The following is a 25652-nucleotide window of genomic DNA, read 5'->3' on the forward strand; positions in this document are numbered from 1 at the left end:
TGTAGAGTGTTGAGTTACAAAAATTGAAAAGGGGGGGGGGGTAGATGTGTCTCGGAGTTTGGCGGAATATCTTTGACAATTAGGAGAAAAATCTTTGACAGTTAGGAGAAAAATCTTTGACAGTTAGGAGAAAAAAGTCCTACGACATTTTGGGCTTACCAAAAATAAAAATTATTATAAATAAATAAAGACGAATGCAATTAAATTTAAGGGGACGAACATTTGATTCTGAAAGGGGGGGGGGGCTGTCCTCGAAAATGTTGAAAATAAATAATCTGTAATCGTCTGTATTCAACCGGCAAGAAAATACATAATCTATCCTTGACAAATGCCCCCCCCCCCCCCCTCCATGAAATTGAGCTTTAGAATGTTGGGATTTTTTTTGGGGGGGTGTCAAACTTTTTCAGCGGCGAAGAAGAAAATAAATACAGTGTAATCTCTCCTTGACTGGCAATAAAATAAATATAACTCGAAAAAAAATCCCCCCCCCCCCCCCGCACTTAATGGTTGTTTCCTAAGTAAAAATAGCATGATGGCGTAGAGGCAAAAATCACACCTTTGACATTGCGGGAAAGGAGAAAATGTATGGCTGGACCAGGAATCGAACCTTGCGGGACTTCTGAATCACTAGTCAGGTGCTCTTCTGACCAACTACATGAGCTACACCCAAGCCGATATATACACGGCCAAAAGCATTCACTTACATTCCTCCCTCCCTCGAACACGCAATTAACCCAAGTTCTTTCACTTTCAAGGGTGCATGGTCAACAGCACCAAATTATTGCACAGGAAAGGGGAAAATGTATGTACTGACCGGGAATGGAACCTGGGACCCCTGCATCACTTAAAATGTATAGTCACAGTTAGGCGCTGTAGATCTACGCCGATTGAGCTATCCAGGTCGATATCCCTGTCAATCACTCATAAATCATTACATTAATTCCTCCCTACAAACCCATGAGTCTACTTTGACAAGTCATTTCGATCCACTTCTTTCATTTTTGACGGATTTAGGGTTTCTGGACTCATTACCTATTGTAAATGTCCATAAATAACATTTTGACTGTATTAGTTTTATAGGTATTGCAATATCTGGACGAAACAAAATATTGGGAGATTGTTGCTTGAGCAATACTTTAAGAATGCTACCATAAACACAATAAAATTCTATTTGTTAAGTTGTTGTAAAAATTGGACCATGTAATGATTGGAATTTAAAGAAAAAAGTATACATATAGTCTTTTTTTTATTTTTCCGAATGTATGCATTATTTTGTCTTATACAGTGCTTTTTATTTCCAAATTTTTCCCCAGCTTATAAATAAATACAGGTACATGCAAAATTAGATTCGTTGCTATAAAATTGAATACATGCATGTATACAAAAATACATAAAATACATTTCTATTCGTTTTTCCACAAGCTAGGCCATTAAAAAAAGTCTGTTTCCATCTTCCGACCAATTTTTGTTTTACTCATTTGGCAATTTCCTCGTCCCGTCAACAAATATTTTAATTTTATATTTACAATTTTTTAAAGTAAAAATTTCTCTTCCTACCTATCTAACTGACTATTATTTTAACCATCTTTTTTTTAGAAGGAGGCCTGACGTACTGATTTTATTTTCTAAACTTTCCAAATTTATATCTGAATTTCAAATTTACACCAACACATTTATTACCATCTTCTTAGTTCTTTTCTTAAATAAAAGAAAAATACATAATTATAAATTAGACTTAAATCAGTTAAAATTGCGCACGCACTCATGTGCCACACATGGGTTTAGAATTTATTGCACTCAATATACGGCTGCATTTCCGGAATTTTCAAACATATTTAGCTTTTCATTTCCGACACTTACACATTTACAATGTATCCCATATGGAATATGGAAATTATATATATATATATATATATATATATATATATATATATATATATATAAAATTAAAAAAATAATAATAACGTAGAATAAACGTTTTATTTTTTTTTTTAAATCCTACCCACGGTATTGACGCGGGCATGATTTATTTAATAAAACATTTATTCTACTTTTTTTTTTTTTTTTGGAATTTTCATATGAAATACATTGTAAGTATAATGTGAATGTGTTCTAGAAGAAGAATAATTTATGAAAGAAGACAAATAAAGATATCTTTGGACTCGGAGTGTATCTTCGAAGGGGGGGGGGGGGGTCCTGTTAACAAGCATGCACCTTTGATGCAAAACTTTTAACTTGATTTAGTGCTGCATGTATATACAGTGTATTGTAATATTTTTATTCTGAAAATGTTGTTTGAAAGAAATGAAATATTTATATCCTATTAAAATTCTATTTCCTCCTACTCGGTAAATTTTAAATTGCCTTGAAGGTACCCTCCAAAAATTACGGAAATGTAAAGAAATAAATGTGCAGAAGGATAAAACGTACGCTCAATAAAGCTCGGAAATAAAAACAAAAATGCCGGAAATGCTATGCAAAATTCCGGGAATGAAATACAGCGCAAAATACACGTGTATCTTCCTGTCATGTAACAGTTATGTAAGAAGAAATTGCTACCAACGAAAGATTTAATTGGAATAGAGTTTTGGATTTATTTTTGTAATTGTAAATGATGTAAATGTAAAATTCCTAAAGCAAAAAGAGATTGTAAATTTTCTATGATGGACAAAACTTTATTTTTTCATTCTCCGTATTTTTTTATCACTGAAAATTAGAGAACATTATCTAGAAATATTGAATTAAAAGCTTAATTTAATGTAGTATTAAGTTCTTTATTTAACTTATATGAACGGATAAAGTATCATTTTTCTTGATTAAAAGAATGGTAGAAATGATTGCCTTTAATGCTAATTCGGCCTTTTGAAAACAATTTGTATATCAAAATTAGTTTATCCACGGAGTCAGCCATCTTTAAATGTTATAGGGCTCATGCCTTTATTAAAATATTTATGCTCGATGATTAAAAAAATATTTTCTAATTTTTTTTTTTTTTTTTTTTTTTTTTTTTTTTTTGCACTTAGCGCCGTAAATACCTCCGATTTTTTGTTCTCCAAAATGTTTACATAACGTAAAATTACAAATTTGTTATAATACACGAAAATGTACAGTATTGACGACCACAGTAAATGATTACAGTATATCATTTCCGGCTAAGATTTGAAGAAAATAACGCAACTTAAAATTATAGCATATCTAATAATAGTCACAGCCATTATAATAGCACCCTCCCTCGGAAACCGTACACGTGACATCCTTGATGAAATCATTTCTTTTCCAGTAGACCTCCTCACCTTCCAGTACGGTTTGGAGGACTTTGGTTTGATAAATGGAATCTTTATTAGAGGGATCCATGATGTCTGTATCGATTACGATAAAATCGGCATGTTTCCCTACTTCCAGAGACCCAACAACATCCTCCTGTCTCATAGCATAAGCGGCGTTGATTGTGTACATCTCCACGGCTGATTGAATAGTGATAGACTGATGACCTCTAGAAATGGCGTGCTGAAGGCCAACAAAAGGGTTCAAGTCACTGACATCCCAGTCGCTGCTTAGTGTCACTTTAGCCCCAGTGTCATACACGCTCTTTACAGGAATGGAATTGTACGCCCTATCTTTGCCTACCAATTTTGCAAGGTCTTTTCGGTAAGAGGGCAAAGTAAAGTTTCCGGCGACTTGAAAGTCGGCAATGACATTTAAACGTCTGAAGCGATTGATATCCAGTTCATCAACTTGCTCAAGGTGGGTCATTCGATGACGAGTGCCTTGGATCCACGAATCATTGAACGCATTTAGTGCTTGATGAACACCACGGTCACCAATTGCATGAATATGGAAATCAAAGCCTTTGCCTTCAGCAAAGTGCTGAAGTTCTCTGACGTACTTTGTTAAACGTGCTTGGTCAAAAATATTCATGCCTCTGTTGTCAGGAATACCAGGTAAATGCAAGTTTTCCAAATAGGGTTCCTCCATGGCAGCGGTTGTACTTTCTAGCAAACCATCAATGTACACTTTGATTTGATTTTTCTTAAGAAAGCAATCTGGGTTACCGTTAGTGTACATGTCTTTCAGTTTTTGGATTTGATATCCATCTTCCTTCTGTGGATATGCCCACAGTCCAAGATTAGCACGCACTGTTAATTTATCATCTCTGCATGCCCTATCCCATGCTTTGTCGTGGTTACGAGTCCAAAACAACCTGGCATCACATACTGAGGTTATGCCATTGGCGTTTAATTTTTCAAGACCATATATTAGTCCTTGATAGTTAAGTTCCTCCAACTCGGCCGTTGGCTTTAAGGCAAATTCCATTATAGATATACCCTCATCCTCCAGCAGAATTCCATTAGGCTCATTGGTCATTGGTTCTCTCATGATAACACCTCCAGGTCTTCTTGTAGTGTATTTTGTGATATTAGCCAGTTGAAGTGCCTTGGTATTCACCCAAACGGAATGCGACGTTTCCTCTAACATTACAACTGGGACATTTGGTAAAACTTCATCGATTATCTTCCTCGGTGGTTTCCCACCATTCCTAATGTGTTTCAAAATACTTGAAATTGAATGGCCGCCTCCTAGAATCCAGTTTGTTCCGATCTGCCTTTTGGCACAAGTTCTGAAAATGTTCTTAATTTCTTCGCTATCGGGATCTGTATTTGACTTAAGTTGACATGTAACACCGACCTCCGAGGCTGACTCCAGTGGATGAATGTGGACATCATGAATTCCTGGCAGTATAGTTGCTCCATGAAGATCTAGTACCGTGCTCTGATACGTGAAATACTCCAAAGCTTCAGATGAAGTTCCTACGAAGTTAATTTTACCGCCTTTCACAACCATGGCTTCCTGTGGAATTTCATCCCAGCGTTTACCATGAACAGCATATATTTTTCCATTGGTGTATATTGTACTTTCTTCTCCTCTGTACCATCTCGGTTTTAATACTTTCCGTTCACACTGTTTCTGATCACCTAGTATGCACTCAATTCTCTTCAATAACCGATCTTTGCGAGGAAGTTGTTGATTGAGTTGAATACTTTTTCCAGCTGCAAATCCAAGCACACCGTAAGTCATCAAATAGACCGCAATTTTCATGTTGCTGATGATCTCGTTCCGAAAACTGTAGTCAGCAATTTGACCAAAACTGGTTGATTATCTTTTTTCAGGTGTGTATTCAATTCCACTTATATGTCGGAGGATAATTTTACGGAAACACAACGGAAACAAAATCAATTTTATTAAAATACAATACCAAATTTGACAACAGCAGTCCGGAAACGTTTTATTTGCTCACGTAGTTTTCAACATGTTACAGCAAGTCGTGAGCTCACAGTTTATACGAAATCCCACATGGAATGTAAAGATGATTAATTGTTCATGTTATATATATGCTTTTTTTTTGCACACCATCAAGCTGCCGTAACCGTTTTTTGTAAATATTAGACAATAAATAACATCTGAGTCAACAAGTATTTGGTTCAACATGTTCAAAGCGTTCAAAAGAATTTTCTGTGAGAAAAAAAGTTGGAAAAGTATATACATGTACAAGTTAAGTGCAGTAAGTTATTTAAGGGATATTGAGACAAGGATAAACATTGGAAGGAATGCACAAAAATTTTCAAAATGGGTGCTTTTCTTCTTTTTTTATGTGTCAATACCACATATTAAATAACATCAACGACGTTTTTGCTCCAGTGCACACAAACAGATCCGCACATTCTTTAGACAGAACAAAGTGAAATACAGGCAATGCACTTTATATTAAAGAATATGAAATGAAGTTCTAATAAAGTGTCGAAATTTTTGAACACATTTGTTGAAATAAAAAAAATAAACTTTTCCTTTTTTCATTGTAGTAGTTATCTTTCTTTTTGAATATTTATTAATTTTGTTGTTGTTTTTTTTAAATATGTAATTTTTAAGATATGGTACCTGGCATATACTCTCAGGAATAATGTTCAAGACATCGAAATTCTGATGAACAGATATAACGTTAACTGTTGTTCACTTAATAGGTAACAATACATGAAAGTAAATATCTTCTCCTATTCATATATTAGGTAACTTATTGAGAAAATAAACTGTAAAGTACAATTTATTTCAATTTATATCTTAGAACATTTTACTCGATCTGCCAAAAAATACCAACGAATTAGAATTCCTAAGTGTGCAGTGTATAGAGAGTTCTCAATATAACTCTCTCTCTCTCTCTCTCTTTCTCTCTCTCTCTCTCAGAGGATATGTAATGGGAAGTGCAATTTTTTAAATTTCGATTTCCTTATCTAACCACCTCTGATAAATCTTTGTTATATAATGAATGACTATTAAGAGAAGTTCTCTATCAGGCATAAATACGTTATGCCTTGCAGACCCCAATGAATTCAATTCCGTGATTTAAATGTTTTAATATTCATTGAAGCGCTAGCGTTCGAATAATACTATAACGGCGACCTTTAATCCCCATTTTCAACGAGGCTGTTTTTCCCATTCATCCTTTTTAACTTCCGTGTTTATTAATATTATAAGATAAAGATTATTTTTACTTCCCTGGCTTATGCTGAGAAAATTAAGGTGAACAGCATGGTCAAGATTGCTACTCAAAGTGTCTTCCATATATTATGTACATTATATGCATTGTTTGTTCCTTGTTCATCCTATGGAGGCAGTTTTCACCGTGAGGACCATGGTGAGTGGAAACCCTGCAATTTCAGTGAAACAACTTGTATATGTTTGGAATCAGACGAGGGGTTATTAAAGGCAGACTGCTCGCATTTACGTTTGACTCAAGTTCCGATATTTCCACCTAATGTTATCTGGATCAATCTACAATTTAACTTTATTGAAAATATTTCGGTCAGTTATCCGAAAAACTTGAAGCATTTGGATCTTTCTCACAACGGCATAAATTCTCTAAAAGATAATCCTTTTGGCAACATCCCAAGGCTAAAGTATTTGGATATATCTAGTAATAAACTTAGTCTGAGTGAGACAAATTTTTATCCAGGACTTTTTAAATCTTTAGAATCCTTACGTTGTGTGAACTTGAAAAACAATTCTGTACAGTTGCAAGGAAACTGGAGTTATCTTGGAGAAATTCTCAGTGAATTGATTTCGTTAAAGGAACTAAGAATGGATGCAGTGGGTAACTTTGTACTTTCAAAAGGCTTTAGCAACCTGAAGAATCTTATTCTGTTGGACCTCTCCGGTTTTAGAGGACATTGTGAAACTATAAAAATTACACACGACTTTTTTCTCAATACACCATACCTTGAACATCTAGATCTTTCATCTTGTAAAATCAAACATATTGAGAGAGGAGCATTTGGAGTTTTAAGGAATTTGAAATCGCTGGATATTTCTTACAACAAAGAATTGGGTTTTGCTTCTCTCCCAAATGTAACATGTAATCTAACGGGAACATTAATCAAAAGGCTTAATTTGCATAATATTAACTGCTTGACGGGATTAGGAAAACGACTGTTAATTCGCCATGTCATTAACCTGAGAAAAACCAAGTTAGAAGAGATGATTTTATCCAGAAATAGGTTGGAACTGTTCGAAAGAGGTCTTGTACGATATTTACCGCCAACCCTTCAAAGGTTATCGTTGGCTGAGAATAAACTTCTACAAGGCCCATACATAGCGGACTTTATTGGTTTTCATAATTTGACTATGTTTAATATGAGTCTACAGTTTCAGCCACCAGAATACGTTACTGCAGTCTTCGAGCTTTGCAAAGAAAATCAAGATGATCCGGAGACTTTTAACATCACAATGCACAGGGATTCTACAAATTTCTCAACCTTTCTCCACAACTTTGGAAAATCGTATAGCACAAAGGTTTCTCATTGGAAACCAGTTATATATGTACATTGCCCTGAAAATCTCCAAACAATATATGCAAATAACAGTAGACTGTATTCCAAGATATCTGCAATTGGTCTAATTGCACCAAAATTGAGGCACATGTTTTTTCAAGATAATATATTGAATGAATGGATAGGACCAGTGTACGGAATACAAAATGTCAGTCTTATTGATCTTTCCAATAATTTCTGCACGAAACTGTCATCCGACTTCTTTGTTAATGCAACAGGACTTCTGCATCTCAATATTTCAAGAAACTCTATTGGAGATAACCTGGAAAGCGACGTGAATGGACTTATATTTAGAAATTTGGTTTCGTTGGAGACTTTGGACTTAAGCTCTAATAAGATTTATCATTTGCCTTATTTACTTCTGAAAAGGTCTTGGAATATCAAAGCGTTGATTCTTAACAATAATCAACTTTCTGAGTGGAATGTTCATGTGGGACATATGCGTCACTTAAAACATCTTGATTTATCTGAAAATAGAATAGATTCTATCAGGGATGAAATCAGAAAGGAACTAACTAATTTGATAAAACTGAAAAACACTTCCATAGATCTATCTGGGAATAACGTTGACTGTTCATGTGAAAATGTTCCATATATCAAGTGGATGGTTGAACATAAAGAAAATTTCAAAAGATTTGATGACTACAAATGTGCCATAAAAAGCCAGAAAAATTTTAATTTCACCGATCCTGTAACATCTCTTAAATCTTTGGTAGTAGAATGTCGGTCTTATACGACCTTTTATATTGTTGGATCCATCGTCTTGACCGTTCTAATTTTTGTGGTCATTGCAGTGATGGTGAAAAGAAATATTTGGACAATAAGATTTACTATCTATCAATGTAAACAAAAACTGAAGACAGGAGGTCGATATATGCAAATATTATATCAGAGGAATCGATTAAATTACACTTATGACATTTTTATTTCATATTCTGCTCGGGATCGAGAATTCGTTTTGAATAAACTTTTTTTGAAATTAGAAGAATTAAATCTTGACGTTTGTATTCGTGAGAGAGACTTTCTACCTGGCCGTGAAAAAGCTGACAATATCATGGACGCAATAGAGAGCAGCAAAATGACTCTTTGTGTTGTTTCGGAATCTTACATGCGTTCTGGCTGGAGGGACTACGAGTTAAACATGGCGAAACTCGAGGGTATAAAAAAGAGAGGAGGACTTCATTATGTATATTTAATCATTCTTCCGGGAGCCTACGATTTTAAGCGAAAGTGTCCGAATTCCTTGAAGGATTTGATCAACGAAAATTATTTTTGTCAACATCCTTCTGAAGAATCTAGGGCCGTATTGGAAACATTTTGGAATGAGTTTTCCAGTGTTGTTGCACATAAAATGAAAACTTTGTAGTATTTAACTTTGACCTTTATTACCATAGAAAGAAAAAAAATCAACAATTCAAACTACAATTTTAGTCATATGTAACTGTGTCGAAGTTAAAATGGGGCAAAATTGTTTGCAAGTCTGAAAGGGCAAAATAAACACGGGGCAAAAATAACCCTGTATACAGTATATAATAGTCTGTCGATTTATTTTTAAAAGAGAAAGAATGAATAAACAGAGTTACTTTTTTATGTTTTTAGTGGTACATTTGAAATTAATTTTAAACAATATTAAAAAGGGTACTTAATTCTTTTGAACTTAGATATAGTATATGCTGCCAAGAGTAATACAGAAAGAATTAAGACACATGACAATAAAATTTAACATCATTAGAGACATAAGAAAATTGATCAATTAAGTTACAAGCTTGACCAAGAACCAGCTTGTGTTTTTCAAAACAGAATTTTAGATTTCGTCATTTGATTACTGTAGAGTCCTATATATATATACTATATCCTATAAGTACTCGCGTAAGATAAGGAATCTACAGTATTCATTTTGTTTTTTGACAATCTAAAATGATCTTCGCTGCAAAACGTGAAGACTTTATTAAATAATCAAACTTAATCCAGTTAACAGATTTATAAAAAGTTTATTTACTGTGTAAAACAGTCACTTTTCAAAAGTGTATGTTATTATAGTAAATTATTTCGTCACGATTCTCAAATTTGATTAATAAGTGTTCCTTCTTAAATACTAGAACATTCCGTTGTAAAAGAGAAACTATTACATACACTCTGCCGGACTTAATATGTTTATCATTGTATTTGATTAAGATTTGACTCCACTAGTGCTGTGCGCCTTGTTAGCAAAATGTACAGCTAAATGTTTAGCTTAATCACGTGGAAATAAAGTATGATTTACTGTACATACATGACGTGTTTATACAACACGCACAAGGATATGGGTTTTTTTAGATATCTTTCTAAGGCCAGATCTTTTCCTACATCTAGCGATTGTTCTTGTAATTCCTGTTTAATCTGAAAACTCTTAATTAGCACAGAACAAATGTATTTAGGAAAAGAGTACTAACTGAAAATTTCTGAAAACGATAGCATTTGTGAAGATTATTGATATAAATTATTGTAAAATACGAGCAGTGTTCACTAAAATAATGTCATTTCACCCTTTTCGCGTTAAAATCATGTACATATCTTACTGAATCCACGTTAACACGTTAGATTGATCACTGAACCGTAGCGGAAGAAAATTTCATGATCACAATTTCGCTGACTTAGCTACAGTGTTCATTGCTTCAAAGCGTATTTGTTACACTATACTCAAAATGACTGGAAAAAGAGTAAACAAAGCACTTGAAATTATGGTTTATATAAAAGTTAGGTTCTTACCTGGCAAAAAACCCGTAGATATTTATCGTGAGGTCTGTGACATCTATGGGAATGGTCAAATGTCTCATAGGTCTGTTTATAGGCGGGTTGCTAAATCTAACACAGGTTACGAACACCTCAAACATGCTGCTCGCCAAGAACGCCCTTCAAAAGTTACAACCAATAATAACATCGTATAAATCCGCCAATCTTACAAAAAGACGCAAGATATACAGTGATGCAATTGGCTCGGATGACAAACTTGTCGTTAGCACGTGCAGTGTTCATGGTATTTTGAGAAGAAGTCTTAAGCTTAGAAAGATAAACGCTAGGTGGATACCTCAATTGCTTAGCAGTGAACAAAAGAGAGTCCGCGTTGAAAATGCGAAGAAATTATTAAAATTGTATCCAAAATATACCAAGAAGACTTTTGATAATTTAGTTACTGTTGATGAGACCTGGGTATACGATTTTGAGCCAAAACGTAAGAGTTATAACAGAATCTGTGCAACAAAGAATGCAAAACGTCCTAGTATTGCAAAGATTACGAACCGCGAAGAAGGTTTTACATGTTATTTTCTTTGACAAGAAAGGCCCTGTCATGTGCCAAAGGGCAAAACAGTCACAGGTAACTTTTATAAAAATGTTGTTATTGAGAAACTGAAATGATATTACGAAAGTCGTTGCCCCAATCCGGATATGAAGTGTATTTTGAACGACAGTTCGCCTGTACACAAAGCACGCATTGTGACCGAGTATTTGGAGGCGGTAAAGGTTACTGTCCTACCACCCCCTCCCAGTTTTCTTCAGATTAAGCCCCATGTGACTTCTTTCTGTTCCCCAAACTTAAATTCCACCTATCTGGAAAAATATACAAAATCACGAAATGACTTTTGGTCTGCAATTTATCAGTATATGCTGGGTGTCCCTCTTCAGGAGTATGAAAAATGTTTCTAGAAGTGGATTGATGGCCTAAAAAGTGTATCCAGACAAAAGGGTGAGTATTTGAAGGCGAGGGACGAATAAAAGGATTGCAAGGATTAATAAATGTGCGCAGGTGAGTTAAGACTAGATATAGGCATTTCTATGCAAATAAACAAATTAAAATGCTTAAGGTCTATATCTATTATACAGAGGAAGTTAGAACTTATTTTGTCTAATACATACATGGTAACCACGACATGAGATACCCAGTACACATTATGATGTCATATTATGACGTTATTGTTCTTTACTACACAGGATTATAATGGACATCAACAAAAAAGCTTCGGCGCAAGAGCATGCTCTATTTTATTTTACCGAAACAATGTGTTTTTAGAGACGAAATATTCCAAAGATTGCTGGTATTGCTGCACAAATATCAACAGCTCAGTTGTATACACAGCACAGTTAAGGCTGCAGTAATGAGGCGGGGCCTAATTTATACGATAAATGCTTATTATGACATCACACAAAAATCTAAGTTCTTCAAATTACCGCAAAATGAAATGATCTGCTATTTTAAACTTATGAATAGCTTTAAACTACATCAATACTAACTAGTGCATGGATTATTGTCGTTGGTTAAATCCCACACAGCAATATATAAACAATTCACTGATCGCAATGCACTTGTCAATGTGACGTCATATCGGAAAATTTGATGCAGTTTGTATGCAGTGAGAGGCGGATCAAGTTATATTTATACAATGAAAAATGTATTTTGTAATAAAATAAAATATAAATTGTAGATATATAAGAGGCCATTAACTTTGATGCGATGTCTGTTTTATGATTGTATTCATATACTTCCCGTACATTCCCTAGACAAGCGATACTGTCGTATATTTGTATGCAGATTCATTGAAGGGTAATAGAAGGGTCGTAATAAATCGATATATAGCAAGGGCATACCCTCAACGAATTATGACAAGCTTTTACACATAAACTCAAGAAGTATGAAAATATTTGAAAAGTGCTGCGAACCTGTTGAAATCTTGCAAATGTTTTAATTATATCTATATTAAATGTACTTGACCAGCAAAATATTCAACATACGGTCTAACAAATGTAACTTTAGCAATTAGACAGTAGGTTCGCAGCACTTTTCACAAACTACAAAGAGTGTTGAAAATAATTATATGTTAAACTTAGATTTTTAACTTGGTTATGCCCTTGCAATATAAGAATTTATAGATGATCCCAATACTTCAGGTATATTTGCTAAAGTCACGTGACTGCCACATCATGTGACAAGTCTTAATGAGAAATCTAATCGTCCTCAACATTTAGTTTTCATCCACATTGCAATTCTCCGATAATAGTAAAGTCCTAAAAAGAAATGCCCATCCTTGTAAAGAATGTATTTGCTATCTAAAAAATTCGCCGATATTTCCATTTGGCACCTTAACTGTGCTGCGTAATTTCTAATTGTAAAGTTTTAGGTTGAATCAGGGTAAACATATACAGTCCGGTATAAGTTTCCTCAAAATCCGATCAAATGAGAAAATGTCTAGGATTTGTGCAGCAGTTTTATTAATTTATAGAATATTCTTCTTTGCGTTATACACTTTTTATGCAAAAATAAATAGGGTAATCCCTTGCTCCGAAGCTGTTTTTGTTGATGTGTTTTATTACCTCCAGTAGGTAAGATAAACGACGTCATAATGTGTACTGGCTATAACATATCGTGGGTACCAAGTGTGCATAAGAAACAAATCAAAACTTTCTCTGAATAATAAATATACCTCTTAGCTCATTTGCATAGAAACGCCTATACCTAGCCTTAACTTACATACGTGGATGAAAAAAGTGTCAAGTGTCATTATTATCGGAACATTCCTCGTATATCAAGTGCTTGAATTTTTAAAATATTGTTGCAAAGCACTTCAATAAATCTAGACTTTTTAAAGAAGAGAGGATTAGAATTAGACGATTTGAAAGGATAGTCTTATCACTTATTTCTATAATTTGTCACAAGTGTTATTCGATTGAAATACATGAATACCGCAGGAAAGTTGCTTGCTTTTTCTTATTAAAAAAAAAAAAAAAAAAAAAAAAAAAAAAAAAAAAAACATGAGATGCTTGGGAATCTGAACTCAGAAACCACTAGACGATTTTTGTCTGTCAAACGAGAGACTTGTTTACATACAGATACATTTCAAAGCATGATATTGTACTAAAGTAGGTCACTACTAACCGTTATTTTTCTTTCAAAAATTGAACTCCCAGAAGACGGCATTCAAAGACTTGTTATATTTACAAATTCAAATATGTATACAAATACTTCAAAACACTGTTTACACGATCAGTATGTATTGGTCCGAGCTGACAAAACAGGTAACAACATAGTCTTTGTTTGTAAGACTCTTAATTTGAATTGTAGCTTAGAGGAACTACATGTAGGATTTAATTCTGGAATGGTGGAAATCCCTTTCTAAGGAGGAAATTCTTCAAAATGATTTTTCTGTTTTAAATATTTTTAATATTCCAAACTATCAAAATGAATTTAATTTACCCCGCCTTTAGAGGATTCCTAAACTACATGAGATGCGTTATAAACAAAGATACATTAAATGTCCAACCAAGGCACTTTCTTTGCTCCTCACTAAAATATTTACAGCAATGAAGGAGAAACTTCAGGAGTACTGTACAACAGTATATTTGTGAAGTGGTGTAAATCAGATGTGCATACCGGTACTTAAAAACTCCAAGGAACTTTTAGAAAATGTGAAATCACAAAATTTTACCAAGATAAATAACATCAAAACGTACAACTTTTCAACACTTTATACAACCATTCCCCATGAAAAATTGACCTCTAGGCTTTTTGACATCATAGACAGCTGTTTTTTGTTTTTGTTTGTTTCTGTTTGTTTCTGTTTTTTTTTTTAATAGAAGCTTATATATGAGAAGAAGAAAACACTTGCTGTGGCCATCAACTCGACGACATTTCGATATATTTATGACGTATTATCAATTAAAAATAGTTACTTCCATTCATATGTCGACTCAACATATCCCAGTGAGCTTGAAATAAGAGATACCACAGAGTCTGACACGTCTGTTTCATATTAAAATATTTTACTAGAAAAGACGCTAATGGTTACCTAACAACAAAGCTTTATGATAAACGTGATGATTTCAACTTTCAATCGTCATCTTCCCTTAATTGCGTAACAAAATACCATTCTTTCCTTACTTTACTAACAATATACACCTATCACCTGCATATGGGGTTTATGTCTCCCATTCGATTCGATACGCAAGAGCATGCTCTATAAATGAACAATTTCTAAAACGAGACAAGCTATTGACAAACAAGTTGACTAAACAAGGACATCAACAGTCTCGTTTGAAGTCATCATTTCAAAAATCAAATGCTGACTGACGTTTTTCATACTAATTGTTAAGCCATTATAAATTTGTCTATGGACTTTTCCATTTTCCAAAGATCATGACAAGAAGCACACGGCGGATGTGACCGATCGGCAGGGGATGCTCACTCATCCCTGACACCTGATCCAACCTCTAATGTTTTTTAGAGGTCCGTGTTTGCTCTGCTCCAAATTTGTATTGTTTCAATGGACTTAGAGATTGATTACTGTTCGTTAACTTCATATTTCATTGTACTGTGGGAGTGAACATTATGTTTGCTGATATGAAAGTAGAATAGTAAAAACCAGTTGCGATATTAAGTTTTTTTACTCTTGATTTTCATAGTAAGAAATCTGACGTTCGTAAAATGGAATGCTCACTCCATAAATCAAGAAAAGCCTGTATGGATTTTGTGGCTTAGAGTTTTCTTGTTTTCTCAAAAGCTTGCGCTTCTGATATATTTTGTACTAAATTGTACTTACATTTTAAGACTTATCATGAAAATTATGAGGCACACAGATGTAAGATACTACCAGTTTTAGTTGGAGTCGGGTTGGTTATTCTTTAATTTTCTCTTAAGAAGGAGAGATGCTGAAAATTTTAAAATCACTGTTTTGTATTTTCCGAGACATTTATTTGACATAAAAGTGAAAAAAAAAACACACACAGAGGAAATTTGATGTTTGAAAGAAGAGTAAATGATATGACATAAACTACCACTGTAAGTAAACTACCTAAGAACATCCATGAAATTTACGCCTTGAAATCAATCAGTAGTTCACCCTTAGCTAAAATATGCTTAAATTAAAAATATTGGTCAACAATTAAATTATTTAGATGTGCAGACGAAAGAAATGTCTTAAATTCTAAACGATAGTGCAATAGCAATAATGAAAATCTTTTATTATGAAGAGAGAGAGAGAGAGAGAGAAAGTACATATTTTGTAGCGAGAACACAAGCTGAATATAATCATTTTTTTTTTTTTTAGAATTGCTTAATTTTTTAATTATTGCAAATTATAAATTAAAAAAAAATGCTGCCAAGGGTAATTCAATTTTGTATCAAGGAAAACTTAAGTATCTAAAGAAATATGTTTTTTTTTTCAGAGATATATATATATATATATATATATATATATATATATATATATATATATATATATATATATATATATATATATATATATATATATATATATATATATATATATATATATATGGTCTGTTGCCATCATTGGAGACGTTTAATTAAGAATTTATAGGTGTTCGTTCTGGATGACTGTTAATCGGACAATGAGTGGTTTTTAAACTTTTTCATAAGCAATTTATGTCCAGCTAAAGATTTTTAAAGAGATTTTGTTTGCTGTACCTTGAAAGAAATACTATGGGAGCCTTTTATTCCCTTTTGACTCCTTTGCAGGTGTAGAACAATAAGCAAGATGGTTCACTGTACTGAATTTAATTCTGGCATGCAATTCACAGATTGATGAATCAAATCAACAGGGAAAAAAATATTATGTAGTTTCCGAAAAAGAACAACTGGTATCTGACATTTAAAAAGAGTACCTTTGCCATAAAGCTTCGAATTGTTCTTCCTTGTAAAAGAAATAATTGACTTAAAAATACATGATGGCGTTGTATCAGTGGTTATTAATGCTTTATTCCTTTCTCTGGATATCATACATTGAATGTAATCATTACATATGTGAGGTTTGCAAATGTGCATATTTGAAAACAGGATTAAAAATTGACTGCGATGAGCGACTCCGTATGGCTTCCAACATTACTTCTTTCCCAGAAGAGACTGTTTGGATAGATCTAAGAAGAAACAACATCAGAAAGATAAAATGGAGATTTCCAAAGAAAATCAGACATATTGATCTGTCGCAAAATGCAGTTTCGTCTCTCTCCGGTAAACCGTTCGAAAAACTACAATTTTTGGAATATCTTAACCTTGAGGACAATAAAATTGTCCTGTCTGAAACAAACTATTATCCTGATTTATTCTTTCATCTTGACCGATTGCAGGTTTTGAATATCAAGAACAACACAAAGACATTTTCAAAAGCATCTGGCATAGATAAAGCATTTTCAAAACTTCAGTCATTAGAGACATTGAAGATGGATTTACCATTCAATTTCAAATTTGGTGGCGGATTTAAATATCTTCAGAATTTACAGAATCTTGATGTTTCCGGAATAACAGGACAATGTAATATAAAATATCTTTCTAAAAGCTTTTTCATCAACATTCCATTTCTAAAGAGAATTGATTTAAGTAACTGCAAAATATCGAAAGTGGATGAAGGTCCCTTCACAGCTCTTCGTCATTTGGAATATCTCGACATCTCTCATAACAAAGAATTAGGATTTGCTTCTCTCCCAAATGTTACTAATGGTCTGAAAGAGACTTCTATTCGAACGTTTCGTGCTGATGCTATCCGTTGTCTTATAGGAAAAGGAACTGAGCTTGCCGTTTCACATATTGCAAACTTACGACAAACAAAACTCACTGAAGCTTCATTTGCACACAATAGGATTGAGCTAATTGGAAAAGGGGTTTTGCCGAACATGCCAAAAACCCTTGAGAGGCTGTCTTTTGCACTCAATCGACTTACAACAGGAATTTATCTATTTGAATTTCACACATTGCATAATTTGAAAGAATTTAATATAACTTTTCTTTTGAAACCACCAAAATATTTTTCCTTTGTGTTTGAAAAATGCAACGAAAAGGAAGATTTGAACTCCAAAATATCACTGAGTGCAAGATATTCAGAGTCATATTTTAAATTTCATCGTTCTTCAAATATAACAATGTATATGCCACCGAACCTTGAAACATTTTATGCAAATTCAAGCAAGTTGTACGGTAGAATACCGAAATTCAGAATAAACGCAAGAAGTTTAAAGAATGTGTACGCGCAGAACAATTTATTGTTTTCTTGGAATCAACCTCTATTTGGGATTGAAATGCTTGAAAGGGTAGATTTATCGAATAATCTTTGCTCTAGTATATCTCCAGCTTTTACAGCAAGTGGCAAGAGTCTTAAACATTTAAATATGGCCAGAAACCTTTTGGCACGTTCAATACATTTAGATAACAGATGCCAGCTATTTAAAAATCAACTCCTATTGGAAGAACTTGATCTGTCAAGCAACAGACTTGCATATTTACCAAATTGTATATTTCAAAACATGGCGAAATTGAAAGTTCTTAGACTGAATCATAATCAGCTGTCTTATGTGAATTTCAGAATCAAGCATATGTATAATCTTTCGTTCGTCGATTTGTCAGACAATCGGATAAATACCTTTTCAGATCAAGCAATGGATTCGTTTTCATACATTTTCTCAAAATCAAAGGTATCAATAAGTCTCTTTAACAATAAGTTGCATTGCACTTGTAAAAACTTCGACTTCCTGACGTGGATGTTTCATAACAAGAAACATTTCCTACACATCGAAAGGCACTTTTGCTCGAATGGTAATACTCGTTTTGATTTCAATGAATTTGAACAATCACTACATAGACTCAGAATTGACTGTATGGATCTGCATATCTGGATAATTATTTCGTCTATTATAATTACTATTGTTGTTTGTTTCGTTGTTGCACAGGTAATCAGGACAAAGATTTGGCACATAAGGTATTTCTTGTATAAACATAAAAGAAAAAATGGAGTTGAGATTCCAAGAAAAGATGGATCTGAAATATCTAGTTTGGTTGCAGAATCGGATACGCTGAGTTTGATTACACACAAATTTTCCTATAATTCAGCTGAAAGTCATCCTTGCAGGATGCTAAGAATATTGTCCTTTTCCTACCATGCATACATCTCCTATGTGGGATATGATAGGGCGTTTGTCTTCCAGAAAATGAAGCCCAAATTGGAAGAAAGTGGGATTAAAATTTTTTTGCGTGATATTCACTTTGACATTGGTGATGGAAAAATTCATAATATCATGAAAGCTATAAGCGAGAGCAGGAAAACTATTTGTGTTGTATCCAAAGCGTACCTAAACTCCAAATGGCGAACATATGAAATGAACATGGCTAAGATGGAAAGCATAAAAGAGAGGGGATCTCTGGGATATGTCCATCTCATTCTCATGCCAGATATTTTCGAGGGTGGATGTAATATGAAAATAAAAGATTTTATCGATCAAAAGTATTTCATCGACTATCCTCCTGAAGACTCCTGCTTACGGGAAGCATTCTGGGAAGATCTGATCTGTATTATAAAAAGTCCTTATTTGTAATGCATCTGGACAGAAGAAGATTTAAATATATATTTCAAAATAATATATATCCATATTCAATTCTATATTGGGGAAAATTAAATGAAAATTGCAAATGTATGAATATCTGGTGTTAAACCTTTAAGAACTATCGCACACAGTTTGAATTAAAAACATTTTGCTTTCCTAATATTTTGAATTTTTCTTGTTTACAAGAATTCTTTTATAATTCTATTTTTCTCCAAAAGAAAAATAAGAATAAAGAAAATAAATAAATAAAAAATAAAATCAAGCTGTACAATGATTAACAAAGATTTTTTTCTTTGAGATCTGATTAGATAGTATGTTTAATATGATATGCGGAATATCTCTTCAAGACAACGTTTAGAGGATGTTGCACTGGATTAACCCACGCATTCTCTTATCATCATTATATCGTATTTCCCAAAGCAAACCAGCCTTATTCATTCTCCCCAAATTCTTTTCCTTCATATCTTTACTGAAAATCAATGCAAAAACATTTTTAAAAATCCAGCAATATAAATATAAATTTTATTCTAGTTTTATCATGAATAAATTAATTTGAATTTAAAAAACAAAACAAAACAAAACAAAAATTAAAAAAAAAAAACAAAATAAAAAACAAAGCAAAACATAACATAATATAGAGGTTGTAAAAAAAATCCTACATGAAGCTGAAGTAGAAAGATTTTGAAATTTTCTCACTTTGCCATTCCCAAAGTCATCCACTGCCATATAAATTTCGACTTATAAAAATCAGTCTTAGAATCAGATTTATTCTCAAAATTTCTGCAAGCAGAAAAGATTAATTAAGCACATTGTTTTATGGCAGAATATGAATATACTTAGTTGAGTAATTCTGAAGACTTGAGTTGAATTTTATGGCGGTATTACTTTAAAAAAGAAGAACCTTCAAAATCATCATGCTTATAGAACTAAATACGAATATCATTCCAGCATATGTACATTATAATATAAAAAAAAAAACTCCTCGCCAATTGCAAATATTTCTATTGGTGTCACAAAGTGTGGCTATAGTACATGTAAAGGTAGAATTAAATAGAAATGTAATCAGAAATACATAATCTTGTCCTGTAAGCGTATAAAAAATTGTATCCTCATTTAAACAACCAAACATATGCAATTCTTTAATAATGACTTTCAAGAGAAATTGAATTTGCGTAATATATGTATTATCCAGGAAGAAAAGCAATGCTATAAAAAATGTGCCGATTTCGTTAGATTTTATAATCATTTTTGGGTAAAATGTGTCCTTTGATATGTTTGAAAGAAAAACGCAGTAGGTGAAATGAATCATGAATGTTTATCACTGGCAATTGTATGTATGTTTCTATTACTATGAACTGGCATGGGCGGTTACAGAGAAAGCGAATTTATGTCATTTCTGCAACTGCACTTATTTAACAAAAGGATTGAAAATTGATTGCAGTGCTCGACCTAGCGAGGCATTTAAAATCACCTCACTTCCAGAAGACACACTGTGGATAGATTTAAGTGAAAACAACATAAAAGAAATTCAATGGAGATTCCCAAAAGAAATCAAATTCATTAATTTGTCAAGAAACAACATTTCTGCTCTCCCTGGTAAACCTTTCAGTGGACTAGAGGTTTTAAGATATCTAGAACTGGAGCAGAATAATCTCACGCTCTAGGAATCCATCTATTGCCCGGACTTATTTCTTTCTCTTAGCCATCTGAAAACTTTGAATATCAAGAAGAATTCAAAAGTAAGCCTGAGTTCAATTTCTATTGACAGAGCTTTTTCCAAACTTGTTTCTTTAAAAACACTCAAGATTGACATCCCTTTCAATTTTAGTTTTGGCGATGGATTCAAAGAGCTTCAAAATTTTTCTGTTCTTGACACATCAGGAATAACAGGTATTTGCAATTTAAGAAATCTAACTGGAAATTTCTTCACGAATACACATTTTCTGAGGGATATTGATATAAGTAATTGTAAGATATCTCATTTTTTTATCAGATAATTTTTGTTCTAGTATTGCCACACATTTCTTTTCAAGCGCTATAGGATTGACATACCTAAACATTGCTAGAAATTTGTTGTCTCGATCGATTGAAGATGACAAAAAATGTCACATATTTAAATATCAGCGACAAGTAGAGGAAATTGACCTATCAAACAACAAACTTGTTCACTTACCAAACTGTACTTTTCAAAACATGGCAAAACTAAAAATACTAAGACTTAATCACAACCAACTGACTGAAGTAAACTTCAGAATTAGTCACATGACTAACCTTTCTTACATTGATCTCTCCGATAATAGATTAACAGGCTTTACAAATAATACTATCGATATCCTTGCGTTAATTTACATCTTCAGAAAAACAAAGGTATTAATAAATCTTCAAAACAACAACTTGTATTGTAGATGCGAAAATTTAGAATTTTTGACATGGTTGTATAATAACAGTCTGCATTTCTTAGGTTTTCAAAAGTACACTTGCTCTGATAGTACCAATCATTTCGATTTTCAAAAAATGGACGAATCTCTCAAAAGACTTAAACTTAACTGTATGAATTTTGAAATTTGGATTATCATATTAACTATTATGATCACTCTTGTTACAAGTGTCATACTTGTGATAATCATTCGAAAAAACATCTGGCACATAATGTACTTCCTGTATAAAAGTAAAAGATTTAATGATTCTCCCAATTCATCTACAAGAGTAGAAAAATTGTATGATATTCGTAATGATTCTGATTTTCTGAGTGCTGGAGTTAAAGAAAGCTCTGAAGAAAGCAGTCATTATGATGATAAGCCAGCTAAACAGCAATATTATTACCACGCATTTATATCCTATGTAGGCAAGAATTGGGGGTTTGTATTCCAGAAGATGAAACCAAAACTGGAAGCTAAAGGTTTGAGGTTATTAATTCGTGATATTCACTTCGAACTTGGTTATTCTAAAACTAATAACATCATGAGAGCAATAGGGATGAGTAACAGAACTATTTGTGTTGTGTCGAAAGAGTATCTAAAATCAAAATGGCGAACATATGAATTAAATATGGCGAAAATGGAAGGAATAAACAAGAGAGGATCCTTAGGATATGTCCATCTTATTCTAATGCCTGATTTGTTTGAAGGAGGTTGTGACACAACTATAAAAGATTTTATCGAGGAAAAATATTTTCTTGACTCTCCACCGGAAGATTCGTCCCTGCAGAAGGAATTCTGGTAAAATCTTACTTCTATTATCAGGAACCCATGCCAATAGCACAAAAAAGGAAGAATATCGGAAATTCACACCCTGGTCTTTTGAAAGCGTGTTCTACATAAATGGATCATTATCATGTAGTATCATATATTATTAAAATTCTTATTATTTTATATGACTTTAAACCGGTTTCATATCTGTCCTCGTCTATAAAGTCTCATCCGAAAAACTTTTACGCCATTACTGTCGAGGGCTTGGCGAAAACATAGGTGCCAACCATTTCTTTTTTCGATTTAGGTATGTCGGATCCCGAACGCATGATTTTTCGACCATGGAGAGAACTTCAATGTTGTAAACAGTATCAAAGATCATGTTTTTTCTAATTACAAATTTGTCAAATAACATATCATTTCATGGTGAAATCAACATAATTGGAAAAAAAGAGCGGCCTTTTGTTATCAACACATTATTTTTTTAAGATGAATATAAATCTGAGATAAAATAAAATATGACAGATCTTTAAGGCTTTTTTTTTTATTGATGGGAAGGTGGGTTGGGGATCTAAATTTAAAATTCATGTGCACAGAACGCCAGTTTTGTAAACAAATATGGGTTTTTCAAATATTTATTACAGCATAAAGTTTTCATAATTTCCCTATAATCAACCCATACGTTTTTTTAGAGCACACAGAGGCCTTTCATATTTGGATACAGTTTCATTTGTAGGCTTGTAAAAATTGAAATGTGAAACAACATGTTACTTGTTTAAATTACACTTATCACCGTTGCATTAATTATTTCTATCTATAAAATATTTCATCAATTATTCCATATACACTATTAAGCTGTACAATTTTATGACCTTGATGTATATCTACATATCTCTATGTTCTATAGAACACAAAGGAAAAGGACAATAATTTTAAACTCAGTCTCCAGATAATGGGTTTATTCCTTGATCTTTATGCATTTCTGACAAAGACTCGTTTAATTAATAATTATCTTTTAATTTTCATTTTTAATAAATTTCCTGGGGAATATTTACAAATAAAGCAAATATCGGATTGACAAGACAATTGATAGATGCAAAATAATAATATTTTCCGAAAAGGTAAATCTTGAAGTTTTTAATGATGCAGAGTAAAATTGTGTCACGGTTGTCATGGCAACGAAAGAGTTCTATAATTGCCAAATGTTGTGTTTTTCCTTTTTCTCTTCCCAGAAATACAAATAAATTGACAACTAATACCTTCATCACAGAGGAGTGACCGATGTTATTAAAACAAAGCATGTAGTGAATTTCTTAAAACTATACTGGTCAATTTAATTGAAAAGAAAGAGTTTTTGCAGTAGCACAGTGTCAGTCATCCGTGAGTCTGGTTTTCTAGCTGTTTGATTGTCTGTAAACAATATTCAAATCACTTCTTCTCCTATAGTTTTTGCCTGATTCTAATAAAACTTGGTATAAATGATAATACATTAAGACATATAATTCTTTATTTCATTTTCCCCATAATGAAGTGTGCCATGGTTACAAAAATAGGAATTTCTTTGACGGCTACCTCTTCTTAAGATTTTTACAATTTCAATAAAACTTGTAACACGGAGAATTTTCAGGATTGATAGCGTAACATATGCAGATCTGTCAGGCACATTTCGTTTTCCTCAGAAGTACTTCACACTGACGCTCGCTATGGCCCGAAATAATTCATATGGAGAATATCAAAATTTCTAACACTTTTTCTACAATGTGTCTTTACCTGTTAATATTTCGTAAAAAAGATATAGAACGAAAGTTGTGAAGAATAACAAAAATTTTCATACGATATCAGCAAACAGGGACTGACCCCTAAAATTAGGAATCAAAAGGACCATAAAGATTTTCTCGATATCATAAAAGTATTCCGAATTTGTAAAGCATCATGCAAGTTAAATTGCAAGCCGATTTTTCGTTATTACAGTGTAGATAGATGAAATTTTATTGAAAACAAAATGAAAATAACGGAAGAAAACCTCAAACAGCATAATGAGTGTCACGTTGGACTGGCCCTTGAAAGTTAAAAAAATCAACTGTAAAAAGACGAGAAATGATTCATTTGATACTCATGATTTCATCCTCTATGTACAGTGAAAGTTTCTGCCATTATATAATTTATATGCAAAGCTGCGATCTTTTTAAGGATGTGATTTTCTCCTTGTGTCAAAATCACAGCGGGATAAATTTGTTTTATTCTTTAGTAAAATTGTCAAGTCAAAAGCTATTTGTGTCAAATTTTGCTTTGCAATATATTTTAAACTGTGGCCATTTTAATGATAATTTTATTTCTTTTGGAAAATCATTTGTCTTATTTTTCTCATGAATGAACGGAGGGATGGCGACCCTTAATGTGGCATTTTTTTTAGTATTCAATCGTTCTGTCTTCTGAGGTGTGAGAGGAGCTGATTAAATATTTGAAAAAAATATATATTGTTTATAAACTACTTATTACGTATATGACAATACAAGTATGTTCACATATATTTATTTGTCATCGTTAAGAAATCCAGTTAAATTATTTAAATAAAAGATGATTGTATAATCTTGTCCATTGAAACATAAATATACAAAGTGACTGATTATTTTTCGCTTATTATAAGATTTTGATGGCTCCAGCTTTATCCCTTGAAGTTTTTGATTTCTCAGAGTTGGGTCTTGCTGTCGATCTTGTCCCATCTAAAACATATTCAAAACATTCATTATTCTCTCAGCAGAATTAACATACGAATCGCTAATATTTGACCGTACTTATTAACATCTACCCCAAAGTTTTTTTTTCGCTTTCGCTTTGGTATAACCATAATATTTTCAATACTAATACTACAATTCAACAGTACATGCAGCAGTAAAACAGTTGGAACACTTTAAGTGACTTTAATGATCTTGCATAAATAAAAAATACAAATTCAATGGTCATTAAAACAAAAATAATACAATTATAAAGGAAAATTGCGAATAAAAAGTTTAAAGTAATAGTTAATTATTGATAATCATCAGAAGAAAAAGAGTCAAGATTTCTTCCATGATCTCTACAACTTCGGGGATGTCTCGAGTCACATATGGCTCCTTCAAATATCCATTTTGACTTTTAAAAACTCCTGATCGTTATTTTTTATACGATTCTCTCTCCCACCCCCCCAATGGATACATTAACAATTTTGAAGTGTTGTATACTTTTA

At 32.8% G+C, this 25652-nt stretch overlaps 4 protein-coding genes across 4 annotated transcripts; 3 read left to right on the forward strand and 1 right to left on the reverse strand.

Moving 5' to 3' along the window:
• Positions 1–2772: 2772 nt before the first annotated feature.
• On the reverse strand, positions 2773–5122 carry LOC133178522 (putative amidohydrolase YtcJ). The gene has a single exon (XM_061313213.1). The coding sequence runs from the start codon at positions 5095–5097 to the stop codon at positions 3196–3198; it is 1902 nt and encodes a 633-aa protein (XP_061169197.1). The 5' UTR covers positions 5098–5122; the 3' UTR covers positions 2773–3195.
• A 1460-nt stretch (positions 5123–6582) lies between these two features.
• Positions 6583–9278, forward strand: LOC133178692 (toll-like receptor 4). Its single transcript, XM_061313412.1, has one exon. It carries the CDS (start codon positions 6583–6585, stop codon positions 9244–9246), a length of 2664 nt encoding a protein of 887 aa, XP_061169396.1. The 3' UTR covers positions 9247–9278.
• A 7310-nt stretch (positions 9279–16588) lies between these two features.
• On the forward strand, positions 16589–19238 carry LOC133178693 (toll-like receptor 4). The gene is made up of 2 exons (XM_061313413.1): positions 16589–18332; positions 18588–19238. Exons 1-2 carry the CDS (start codon positions 16593–16595, stop codon positions 19227–19229), a joined length of 2382 nt encoding a protein of 793 aa, XP_061169397.1. The 5' UTR covers positions 16589–16592; the 3' UTR covers positions 19230–19238.
• A 2649-nt stretch (positions 19239–21887) lies between these two features.
• LOC133178694 (toll-like receptor 4) lies at positions 21888–22460 on the forward strand. Its single transcript, XM_061313414.1, has one exon. It carries the CDS (start codon positions 21888–21890, stop codon positions 22458–22460), a length of 573 nt encoding a protein of 190 aa, XP_061169398.1.
• The last annotated feature ends 3192 nt before the right edge of the window (positions 22461–25652 follow it).

The sequence above is a fragment of the Saccostrea echinata genome, unplaced genomic scaffold (genome assembly GCF_033153115.1).
Source record: "Saccostrea echinata isolate AGI-Se365-2 ecotype Australia unplaced genomic scaffold, CSIRO_AGI_Sech_v1 ptg000003l, whole genome shotgun sequence".
NCBI classification, from domain to species: domain Eukaryota; kingdom Metazoa; phylum Mollusca; class Bivalvia; order Ostreida; family Ostreidae; genus Saccostrea; species Saccostrea echinata.

Bases quoted from the DNA above. Each gene is read 5' to 3' on its own strand.
- LOC133178522 (XM_061313213.1), bottom strand. From the start codon at position 5,097: ATGAAAATTGCGGTCTATTTGATGACTTACGGTGTGCTTGGATTTGCA.
- LOC133178692 (XM_061313412.1), top strand. From the start codon at position 6,583: ATGGTCAAGATTGCTACTCAAAGTGTCTTCCATATATTATGTACATTA.
- LOC133178693 (XM_061313413.1), top strand. From the start codon at position 16,593: ATGATGGCGTTGTATCAGTGGTTATTAATGCTTTATTCCTTTCTCTGG. The intron at 18,333-18,587 runs GTATCAATAAGT...GTTGTTGCACAG, and splicing joins ACATTTTCTCAAAATCAAAG to GTAATCAGGACAAAGATTTG.
- LOC133178694 (XM_061313414.1), top strand. From the start codon at position 21,888: ATGTACTTCCTGTATAAAAGTAAAAGATTTAATGATTCTCCCAATTCA.